The following is a 12,465-nucleotide window of genomic DNA, read 5'->3' on the forward strand; positions in this document are numbered from 1 at the left end:
TAAATCATGAGCTGTTGCAGTTGCTGACCTTCAACACCCCTTGAAAGGAGCTCAGGGTGGAGATCAGGAATGAGGCCCTCTGTGCTCTGGGAGGAACTCGCAGAACAGGTCTTCAGAGAGTTCGATGCTTTCAGGAGAAGATGTTATGAGCCCAATTCTGGCATCTCCTCGTATCTAGAAAAGCACTAAAATCCTTCATGGTGACGTCTGCTCCTCGTGACTAGAAGTAACCTTCACGAGACGAGCAGAAACTTCTGCACAAAATATGCTCTTGATGGCATGGACTCCCCTTTATCAAAATCACATACTTACTGACGTTTCCCCCACCTCTTCGGAGCAGTTTCTCAGAGTTCTCTGAGATGCTGTCTCCCGGGCTATGGTCCTAATTCTGCCCCAAATAAAACTTGACTCACAACGTTCACGTTGTTCATTTTTTTTAAGTCGACCAGTGTGATAGGAGTCCATCACTACGCATGACCAAGGCATAAGGTTCCTTGCTTTAGAAAGAACATGAACCCAACCTAACCGTAACCACACAATGACAAATCATTAAAGCCTTGCGTAGCCTGTCCCTCCAGGCCTGGGGTCAGGGTCCTTCCTCTGGCTTCCTTTCAGCCCTCTACCCACCTTGAACACAGCGGTTAACACATTAAGTGAAAATTACCTGCTGCCTACTGGCTAAACCCTCAGTTCCTTACTTTCACGCCCACTCTCGTGTGCCCAGAAAGATTCCTGGCACCTGGCAGAGCTAAAGAAATGCTTGTTGAACAGAACTGAATCCAGTGAAACTACAGTGAAAACAGCAAACACTCACATGCTTCTCTGGGGATCCGGTGAGGTCGCCCTCATCTTCATTGCCCTCTTTTGGTGCCTCGTGTTGTCCACTTTCTTCAGCCTTCTCTATTCCCTGGTCATAAAGGAAACCCATGGTATCACTAACCTTGGATAAGCTTCTAAGGCAACACCAGACCATACGTGCTGTGGTTTTCTTATTTAGATACACAATACATCAACAAAGCAAACATGGACATAAGTGTATAAGTCACTTAACCCCTAGAGTATGGGATCACCAACCCTCGATATTGCTGATTGGATCTGTCGGTGTAAGTCCATAGACCCGACTCATGTGCATGGTAGAGTAATAGAGACCCTAATAGGAGTTAATTCACCTCTTTAAGGCTTGTGAAGAGAACTCCAAAGGATTCCATATTTAGGGAATATTTATTTTCTATTGCTTGTGTGGAAAGAAGCCTTATAATTTTAGAGATTAAAAAAGATAGAAAGATAGATGATAGAGAGATAGCTAGATGATAGATAGAAAGATAGATAGATAGATAGATAGATAGATAGATAGATAGATAGATAGATAGATGAGGTAGACAGATAGACAAACAGATATGAAAAGATTAGAACCTAGTAGACATTCTGAGTAAAGGAGTCTCCAGGAGATGGTTCAAGATACCAGCTCTTACCTCTGTGTTGCTCTGTGCTTCTCCTGCCACATCACCATTGGGAAGGGAAGATGCTTCCTCGGGCGATTTTGTCACCTGCATCATAGAAATTGAGAATGTCTGAGAATTTTCTTGAGGATAAATAGCTTGCATTTCAATACCATTTAACTATCCAAATTATGTTTGTCTTCATCCTTCATTTTATCTTCACTACGACACTGTAACCTAATTCCATAAGGCAGTCACCACCACTCACACCTTAGAGGCAAGAAAATAAAGGCAAAAAATGTCACATTGCAAGTCAGGAGCAGGGCTAGGATACACCTTCTACTTTATGTTCTCTTGACTTAACCAGTGGTTCCCAGTCTCTTAAAATATTAGGTTATTTTTCTCATCAGAAGGAAAAAAATTGTAACTATGTGAGGTGATGGATGTTAACTTATTGTGATGATCACTTCACACCACCTACATATATTAAATCATTATGTTGTACCCCTTAAACTCATACAATGTTATATTTCAATTATATCTTAGTAAAAATGGGGTGGGGGTAGGATTCGGTGATTTTTATTACAAAGGCACTTCAAGTTCATGGGAAAAAATTAAGCCATATACACAATTTCCAGTTCCAAGCTTCTATGATACTCAATATTAAAAATTTTATATGTACCTAAGACTACCTTAATACATACATAGAGGCTATTTTTGTTTCATTTTTGTGTTTTTTTAAACGGATATGGGAACATACTATGCACAATTTGATTTTTTAGCTTAGTATATTGTGTACATTTGTCCAGATTAATTCATATGGTTGTAACTCATTGTTATTAACATCTGCTTAATATTAAATATATAACAACTTATTCAAATATTTCCCAGTTGATGGTTTTTCAGACAACTTATTCAAATATTTCCCAGTTGATGGTTTTTCAGTAAGTTCACACGTTTGTGTCTGTACAAACAATGCTATATTAAAATGAATAAAATGGTGGGGAGGATTAGATTTCTTTCTAAAAAAAGAAATTGCAGCAATTTACATTCCCATCGTAATATGTGCCTGGCCGCTTTTCCTTTATCTCCATGAGCAATGAAGATGATTGCTCTTTTTAATCTTTGCCAACCTGTTGGGAGAAAATGGAATTTCATTTCTTTTAATTTACATTTTCCTCATTACTGGAAAGGAAAGGCATATTTTTCATTAGTTGTAGCCACTTACATTTGCTATTCAGATAAATGCTTTCATATGTTTTGCCCATTTTTACGAGTTGTTTGTGTTTTATTATCAATTTTTAGAGGTTCTTTATACAATAGAAATATTAGCCCTTTGTCAGGTTACAAGGTTTTTTTTCCAGTCTATAACTTTTTACAAATTTTGTTGGGTTTTTTTGTTTTGTTTTGTCGCCCTTTATATACACAAATTTATCTAAGTTTTATTCTCTGAAATGTATTTCTATTATTTTGTATTAATTATTAACATCTAGAGACTTAATCCACCTGGAATCTAATTTTGTATATGCTATAATGTAGGGGTCTGTTTTCTTCCAGATAGATGACAAATTATGCCCGTACCATTATTTTTCCCTTGAATTGAGATGTTATTTTTGTCATTTATAAAATTCTATGTATGCATTTGGATCTGTTAACACACTAGTCTATATATAAATATATAAACATATCCATGGATGTATTTATCAGTTCCCATGCCAATATACACCTTTTATCACCGTAGTTTTTAACATAAATTTCAATATTCAGAAAGGCAATACTTTGCTACACAAAGTCTCCTTTTTCAAAATTTTCTTGGCTCTTCTCAGACATGTATCATTCCAATTCATTTTAAGATCATTTTTCCTAGTGTCAAAAATATTAAATAGGCTTTTCATTGAAATAGCACTAAATGTATTTATTAGTTTAGGGATTATCTCTTCTTATTGTTAGGTCATCCTACTCAGGGCATCATAGGTCTCTCCATTACTTTAGTATTTGTTGGTGTCTTTCAGATAAATTTATTCTTAAACATTTTAGAGATTTTTATCACCATTTTGAGTGAGATATGTTTTTTACATTTTAACTTCCTATCCATTATAGTTGATATAAATAAAAGCTACTAATTTTTGCATTTTTTAATCCAGAAACTTAATAAACTATAATACTAATTCTAATGGATTTTATTGGAGTTTGTTGAGATTGCTAGGCATACATTTACATCATACACAAATAAAGATAATTTTTATATTTCATATATGCTACATATATAAGAGATATTTCACTTTCTTACTTTTTTGTAATAACTACATCTTCTAAAACAATGTTTAATAATATGGTGATGACAGGCATGCCTATCTTTCTTCTGATTTTAATAGAAATTCTTCAGCATTTCATGGTTCATTAGGATACAGTTTTCTTTTGATAATTGGTTTTTTTCATATTTACTCAGTTTCCTTCTACTTATATTTTAATCCATGTCTATTTTAACTAGGAATGTCTGATGAATTATATCAAATATCTTCTTGGTATTATGGACAAAATCTTACAGTTTTTCTCCATCAATAAGTTCATGTAATGAACTACTTTGATAGAAAAAATTCTGCTCTAATCTGCTGTATTACCTTTAATTCATTTCTGGATACAGTTTGCTAATATATTATTTAGACTTCCCATCTGAATTAATAACAGAAATTGATCTAGGTATAACTGAAAGTTTTCTAAGTAATGTATCAACTAGTCAGGGATTTCATCCATTTCATTTGTCTGTTCAAATTATATATAGTCAAATTACATATAAATGTATTCAAATTATATATATTCAAATTATATATAAATTGTATTCATATATGCACACACAGAGGCACACAGACACACACTTTCTCTTTTGTATTAAATTAATCTTGGTTTTTCTTTTTATTGATTCACTGCCTACTCTTTTTTTTTCTATTTTCCTAATTTTATAAGTTGAATATTTATTTTACTAAGTTTTTACCTTTCTGCTTTAATTATAAGTATATTTAAAGTTAACAATTTTCCTCTGTATAGAGATATGGCTGTATATTGGGGTTTGTGTATGAAATAATATCTTTAGCTTATTATTTGATGACTTGTAATATCAGTTTTGTTTTCCCTTGGATATGGAGTTATTTGAAATGGCATATATTTATTTCTTAAGTTTTTATGATATTTCTCTTCCAGATTGTAATTCTATACTTGGGATAAAAATGTATCCTGTAAAATCATCCCTTTTTGAAATTTATGAAAGTTTCTTTTGTGACCAAGAAAATAATAGATTTGGAAATTGTTTAATAAGTGTAAGAGAAGAATACATTCTATTAATATCTATCTAATATATTCTTATTCTTGTGTGTGTATACATATATCTCTACATATCTATTAAATTGTTTGCTGTCACAAAAGACCCCAAGTAGCCAAAATAATCTTAAGAAGGAAAGACAAAACTGGAAGTATTATGCTCCCTAGTTTCAAACTATACTACAAAGCTACAAAATCAAAACTGTATGGTAGGGCTTCCCTGGTGGCGCAGTGGTTGAGAATCTGCCTGCCAATGCAGGGGGCACGGGTTCGAGCCCTGGTCTGGGAAGATCCCACATGCCGCAGAGCAACTGGGCCCGTGAGCCACAGCTGCTGAGCCTGCGCGTCTGGAGCCTGTGCTCCGCAACGAGAGAGGCCACGACGGTGAGAGGCCCGCGCACCGTGATGAAGAGTGGCCCCCACTTGCCACAACTGGAGAAAGTCCTTGCACAGAAACGAAGACCCAACACAGCCAAAAATAAAAATAAATTAATTAAAAAAAAAAAAAAAAACTGTATGGTACTGGCACAAAAACAGACATACAGATCGATAGAATAGGGACCCTGAAAATAAACCCACACATTTAGGGTCACTTAATCTATGACAAAGGAGGCAAGAATACACAATAAGGAAAAAACAGCATCTTCAATAAATGGTGTTGGGAAAACTGGACAGCTACATGGAAAAGAATCAAACTGTACTACTTCCTCATACCATATACAAAAATAAACTCAAAATAGATTAAAGACTTGAACGTAAGACCTGAAACCATAAAACGTCTAGAAGAAAACATAAGCAGGACGCTCTTTGACATCAGTCTTAGCAATATTTGTTTGGATGTGTCTCCTCAGACAAGGGAAACAAAAGTAAAAATAAATAAACTGGACTATGTCAAACTAAAAGACTTTTGCACAGCAAAGGAAACTATCAACAAAACAAAAAGGCTGCCTACTGAATTAAAGAAGATATTGCAAATACTACATTTGATAAGGGATTAATATCCAAAATATACAAAGAACTCGTATAGGGAATTCACTGGTTAGGACTCCACTCTTCCACTGCAGGGGGCATGGGTTCGATCCCTGGTCAGGGAACTATTGATAAGATCCCACAACCCACATGGCATGGCCAAAAAATAAAAATTAAAAAACCATGGGCTTTCCTGGTGGCTCAGTGGTTAAGAATCCGCCTGCCAAAGCAGGGGACATGGGTTCGAGCCCTGATCTGGGAAGATCCCACATGCCGCAGAGCAATGAAACCCGTGTGCCACAACTACTGAGCCCATATGCCACAACTACTGAATCCTACACATCTAGAGCCTGTGCTCCACAACAAGAGAACACCACAATGAGAAGCCCACACACCACAATGAAGAGTAGCCCCTGCTTGCCACAACCAGGGGAAAGCTCACATGCAGCAACGAAGACCCAACACAGCCAAAAATAAAATAAATAAAATAAAATAAATTTATTTTTTTTAATTTAAAAAAATAAAACTCATATAACTCAACATAAAAAAAATGTTAAATGGGCAGAGGACCTGAATAGACATTTTTCCAAAGAAGACATACAGATGGGCAACAGGCACATAAAAAGATGTTCAACATCACTAATCATCACGGAAATGAAAATCAAAACCACAATGAGATATCACCTCTCACCTGTCAGAATGGCTGTTATCAAAAAGACAACAAATAACAAGTGTTGGTGAGGATGTGGAGAAAAGAGAATCCTCATGCACTGTTGATAAAAATGTAGATTGGTACAGCTACTAGAGGAGACAGTATGGAGCTTCCTCAAAAAATTAAAGGTAGAACTGCCACACAGCCCATCAACTGCACTCCTGGGTATTTATCTGAAGAAAATGAAAACACTAACCTGAAAAAATATATACCCCAATGTTCATTGCAACATTATTTACAATAGCCAAGGTATGGTAGCCACCTCAGTGTCCATCAATAGATGAGTGGATAAAGAAGATGTGGCATATATATATATATATATATATATATATATATGGAATATTACACAGCCTTATAAAAGAATGGAATTTGCAACAACATGGATGGGCCTAAAGGGTATTATGCTAAGTGAAATAAGTCAGAAAGAGAAAGACAAATACTGTATGATTTCACTTAAATGTGGAATCTAAACAACAAAGCAAATGAACAAACATAACCAAACAGAAACAGAGTCATAAATACAGAGTGGTTGCCAGAGTGGAAGGAGATGGAGGGAGGAAAGAAATAGGTGAGGGAGATTAAGAGATACAAACTTTCAGTTACAAAATAAATGTCACTGTTATGAAATGTACAATGTGGGGAACACAGTCAATAATTCTGTAATATCTTTGTATGGTGACAGATGGTAACTAGACTTATCGTGGCCATTTTGAAATGTACAGAAATATTAAATCATTATGTTGTATACCAGGAACTAACATAGTGTTGTTCGTCAGTTATACTTCAAAAACAAACAAACTCATAGAAAAAAGTCTGTGGTTACCAGAGGCAGTGGGTGGGGAGAGGGGAATTGGATGATGTAGACAAAAGGTACAAATTTCCAGTTACAAGATAAATAAGTACCAGGGATGTACTGTACAACATGATAAATATAATTACCACTGCTGTGGGTTATATACGAAAGCTGTCAAGAGAGCAAATCCTAAGAGTTCTCACACAAGGAAAAAATTTTTTTCTAATTCTTTCATTTTGTATCTGTACAGGATGATGGATGGTCACTAAACTTCATTTCATGATATATGTAAGTCAAATCATGATGCCGTATACCTTAAACTGCAGTGCTGTATATATACAGTGCTGCAGTTATATCTCAATAAAGTTAGAAGAAAATTTTTTAATTTTTAAACTTTTAAAAATTAAGTTGGCTGATTACATTTGTTTGCTTGCTTCAAATTGTGCCTGATATGTAATAAGTACAATATATTTATTGAAAGGTATGTTTTTAACAAGTTTTCATTGTATGTCTAGGAGTTTCTGATTTATGAAATTGACTGCCATGTAGTATGATCCATAAAGATCCATGACTACCATATTTTCTTTATAGATTTTTACCATTTCTCATAATACCTCTTTTACCTAGTTAATGCTTTTGGTCTTGAATTCCTCTATATCTAATATTATTAATGTCACTCCAGCTTTCTTTATGTTTTGTTTATGCCCTTCATTTCCATTTTCCTTTGAATTATTGTTTTATTGTTATAAATAATATATGTCTCAATCTATGTTAAAATCTAATACCACTGACAACTCCAATTCCAGTGTAGGCAAGTAATATCCTATAAACTCTCTAACAAATAATGACTATAAACTCTAGGTGAATTTTTAAAAACAAATTTTCTTTAAAAGAGAAGTAAAGGAAAAACAAGAGGAGAATGAACCAAAGTAAGAAGATTCAAGAGGAAGTTGACTTAAAAGATGAGAATGATTTGCACACTCAGGTTCACAGCTGCATTATTCTCAATAGCCAAGAGGTGGAAACAATTCAAATATCATCAGTGGATGAATGGATGAGAATACATACAATGGAATACTATTCAGCCTTAAAAAAGAAGGAAAGGAAATCCTGACACATGCTACAACATAGATGAACCCTGAGTACATTATGCTAAGTGAAATAAGCCAGTCACAAAAATACAATACTGTTTGATTTCACTTATATAAGGAATCTAAAATAGAAAAATTCATAGAAACAGAAAGTAAAATAGGGGTTACCAGGGACTGGGGATAGGGAGAAATGAGGAGTTGTACGAGTATAGAGTTTCAGTTTTACAAAATGAAAAAGTTCTAGAGATTTTTTGCACAACAATGTAAATATGCTTAACACTACTGAACAGTAAAGTTTTTGAAAAATGGTTTAAAAGAAAAGTGAGAATGTCACTGGGTGAGTTGCTGTTCTCAGGGCTTAAGCCTGAGAATAAGCAAATCTTGTGAGAGACATAAAACCACAACAGTAAACCCACAGTATTTTTTGCCTGAAAAATCCAAAAAAAAACAGAATTTGGGGCACCCACAGCCCCTAGAAAATGAGGACAGAATCCTGGACAGGAGAGAGTCAGATGGAGGGAGCCCCAAATTCTGTTTATAAACTCTGCCAAAATCTCCAGCTGAGCCCAGAACAATGTGTGCATGGGACTGGTTTCAGCTAAAGAAAAAAGAACTCAACTCAGATTTAAGCTGCTACTAGAAACATAGAGTTTGCAGTCTGAGTACAACAAAGTAAATGCCTACTGAAACAAACAAACAAAAAATCAACATTTTTCAGAGGAATGTAACAAAATACAGTCTGCACAACACAACCTTCACTATCTCCAAGCATCCAAAACACTTGAAGTATAAAGAACAAGGAAAATGTGACCCATCCTCAAAAGAAAAAACAATAAATAGAGACCAATCCAGAAAGAACCCAGATGTTGGAATTAGTAGACAAAACTTTAAAGCAGCTATTATAACTGTGCTCAAAGATGTAAAGGAAAATATGCATATGATGATGAAACAATTAGAAATCTCAGCAGAGAAATAAAAACTATAAAAATCAAACAAGTGGGACATTCTATAACAGAAAAAATAAAATATCTGAAATTTAAAACTCACCAGACTGGATGCAGAATGAAGATGACAGAGGAAAAAATAAGTGAACTTAAAGATAGACCAACAGAAATTATCCAATTTGAAGACCAGAGAGAAACAGGATTTTTAAAAAATAAAAAAAGCTTCAGGGAAATACGGGATAATGACAAAAGACTTATGTAATTAGAGTGTCCGAAGGGGAGATGAGAAAAAATGGGGCAGAAATAATATCTGAAAATATAATGGCTGAAAACTTCCTAAATGTGGTAAAAGACATATATATTTACAGATTCCAGAATCTCAGCAAATCCCAATAAGGATAAACAGAAAGAAAACTATGCCCAGGTACACCATAATCAAACAGCTGAAAACCAAAGATGAAGAGAAAATCTTGAAAGCTACCACAGAAAAATGACATATTACATACAGGGAACAAGGATTCAAATAATCTTCATGTCTCATTAGAAACAATGAAGACCAGAAGACAGAAGGAAACAACATATTTAAAGTGTCAAAAAATTGTCTGAGTAAATGTAAAAGGTTATATTTACTCTTTTTGAAAAAAAATACATAGGATTGTTCAATGCAAAAATTATAATACTGTATAGTTGAGGTGATGATATAGAAAAATGTAATATACATGATACATATAGCACAAAGGATGGGGATGGTAAATGGATATATATGATTGCAATGTTTGTTCATATTATAAAGTGTTATAAGATTAACTATAGACCGTGAAATATTAAGAATGTACACTACAATCACTAGAGCAACCAAAAATAGTTTTGCATTACAAAAAAAATGGAAGAAGTATCGCTAAAAAGCCAAAAAATAAATTAAAAGGGAATTCTAAAGTACATCCAAATAACCCAAAACAAAGCAAAAGCACATAGAATAGAGGAATAAAAGGAGAGGGGACAAATAAAAAACAAGTAATAAAATGATAAATCTAAACACAATTAATTCAACGATTACTTAAATATTAATAAACTAAATGGTCCAGTTGACAACAGAGATTGTCAGAATGAATAAAAAATGCACAAGATCCAATTCTATGCTGTCTACATGGGTAAGTTGAAAGTAAATGGATGGAAAAAGATATACCATGCAAACAGTAAGCATAAGAAGTCTGGAACATCTTTTTAAAACAGCTTTTCTTTTTAATCATAATATACATACAAAAAGACAAAGAGTATTACCAGGGATTTTAAAAAGATATTTGATAATAATAAAAGGGTCAATTCATTAGAAAGTCATAATCATAAATATGATTGTGCTTTTAAAACGTATGAAGCATAAATTAGCCAGATTAAAGGGAAGAACAGACAATTCACATAACTGGAGATCTAACACCCGTTTCTCATCAACTGTACAACAACTATTCAAGAATCCAGGCTAGGAAATTTCAGCCTCTCCAAATTTTTTAGAACAACTGATAGAGTTGCTTTGATTCTTTCTACCATATTAATTCATTAGAGCTCGTCTGTCTTCTCTCATGTTTTTCCTTCCCTTCATTTTGCTGACTTAAGTTTGTCTCCATTCTGTTTTCCTCAGCTCTGCCCCCGTTCTGCTAATCTAGATGTTCTGAAATGTTTTTCTATTTCACTATTGCTTACCTTTCTGTTCATAAATCTCACAGTTCTCTCTTAATAAATCACAGTTACATAATATGAACGATCCCCAACAAAATTATTTACCTCCCCTGCCCCCCACTGAGCCCAGACCTTCAGAACATTGGTATTTCCCTCCTTTTCTCCATATCCCCAAACCAGAATGGATATTCTCACATATGTCATTGTTCCCATATGGCCTTCCACAACTCCTGGCTTTTTCTGAGGTTGTTTAAAATTCCTGACGTCACTATTTGGACAAGGTTTTCCTTTACAGAAGTGGTTCTCAGCTTTAGGGGCACATTAAAGTCCCCTGGGGCCTCCCCTCCCAGAGATTTCCATTCAGCCCATCTTGGCTACAGCCCTGGCATCTCCTGGTACTAACAGCTCCCCTGGTGCTTCTGCTGTGCATCTAGGGCTGAGGCCGACTGCCAGGGCCTGCCTGCTCCAGGTTTCTCGGGGGCCTGCCCCGCCCCCAACCCAGCTCACACTCACCGCTTCTCCCAGGGAAGACCCCTCTGCGGGCCACCGCCGGGACTAAGAGCAGGATGGAGGTGGGGTGAGAGGGGTTCAGCTGCCAGGCTGCTCCAAATCACTGCCCAGGGCCCCTCCTGCAGTGCAAATGCCCCATCTGGGCCTGCAGGGCCCTGAGAGCTGCGCCCACCTTGGCCAACACCAGGACTCGGTTCCTCCTTCAAACCAGCCCTTTCTGCTTTCCATCTTGCAGGGACTCTTGCCTAGTTTCTGGTCCTCAGACAGCACCCACTAGTTTTCCCGCCCAGTCAGGAGACAAGGGGCTGGAGGGGGGGCTGCAGCATCACCTTCAAGTGGAGGGCCCTCTGTTCTCTCGTAGTCATGAGTTCTCTTCTCCTGCTCTTCACGCTTTTTTTTTCTCCTCACGCTTTTTATTTATTTATTTTTGCAGTAGATCCTTGTTGGTTATCCATTTTATTTTTTTTAAATTTTCTTTTACTGTACTAAAACTCACATAATCTAAAACATACTATTTTAACCATATTTAACTGTACAGCTCAGTGGCACTAAGTACATTAACATTGTTGTGCAACTCTCACCATCAACCATCTCCTGAAGTTTTCACCTTCCTAAACTGAAACTCTGTCCCCATTAAACACTAATTCCCATTCCCTCTCCCCACCCTCCCCACCCCCTGGCCCCTGGCATCTACCGATGTACTTTCTGACTATGAGTTTGACTATTCTAGGTACCTCGTATAAGTGGAATCAAACAGTATTTGCACCTAACGTATACTGGAATGCATTTTAATGCATATATTACATTTTAATATATTTCCAGCAAACAGATTGTTCCTTTTTTTCCCCCCTGTGCTATTCAGTAGGCCCTCACCAGCCATCTACTTCATATATAAGAGTGTACATACGTCAATCCCAATCTCCCAATCCATCCCACCTCCCCCACTTGGTATCCATACGTTAGTTCTCTACATCTGTGTCTCTATTTCTGCTTTGCAAATAGGTTCACCTGTGCCATT

The 12,465-nt window shown here is 35.8% G+C and overlaps 1 protein-coding gene across 2 annotated transcripts in view; it reads right to left on the reverse strand.

Moving 5' to 3' along the window:
- The window catches only part of LOC308617831 (adapter SH3BGRL-like), a 61,430-nt gene that overhangs the window by 20,544 nt on the left and 28,421 nt on the right, over positions 1 to 12,465 (reverse strand). For both annotated transcript variants that reach the window (XR_014015940.1, XM_081235228.1), the window contains exons 4-5: positions 1,473 to 1,547; positions 815 to 907 (exon numbers count right to left, since the gene is read on the reverse strand). Coding sequence is in view for 1 of the 2 variants with exons in the window: in XM_081235228.1 (XP_081091354.1) it covers positions 815 to 907; positions 1,473 to 1,547 (168 nt within the window). In the remaining variant the exon portion in view is untranslated. The remainder of the gene's footprint in view (positions 1 to 814; positions 908 to 1,472; positions 1,548 to 12,465) is intronic.

Source organism: Mesoplodon bidens (genome assembly GCF_964165515.1).
Source record: "Mesoplodon bidens genome assembly, chromosome: 5".
In the NCBI taxonomy this organism is placed as follows: Eukaryota; Metazoa; Chordata; class Mammalia; order Artiodactyla; family Ziphiidae; genus Mesoplodon; species Mesoplodon bidens.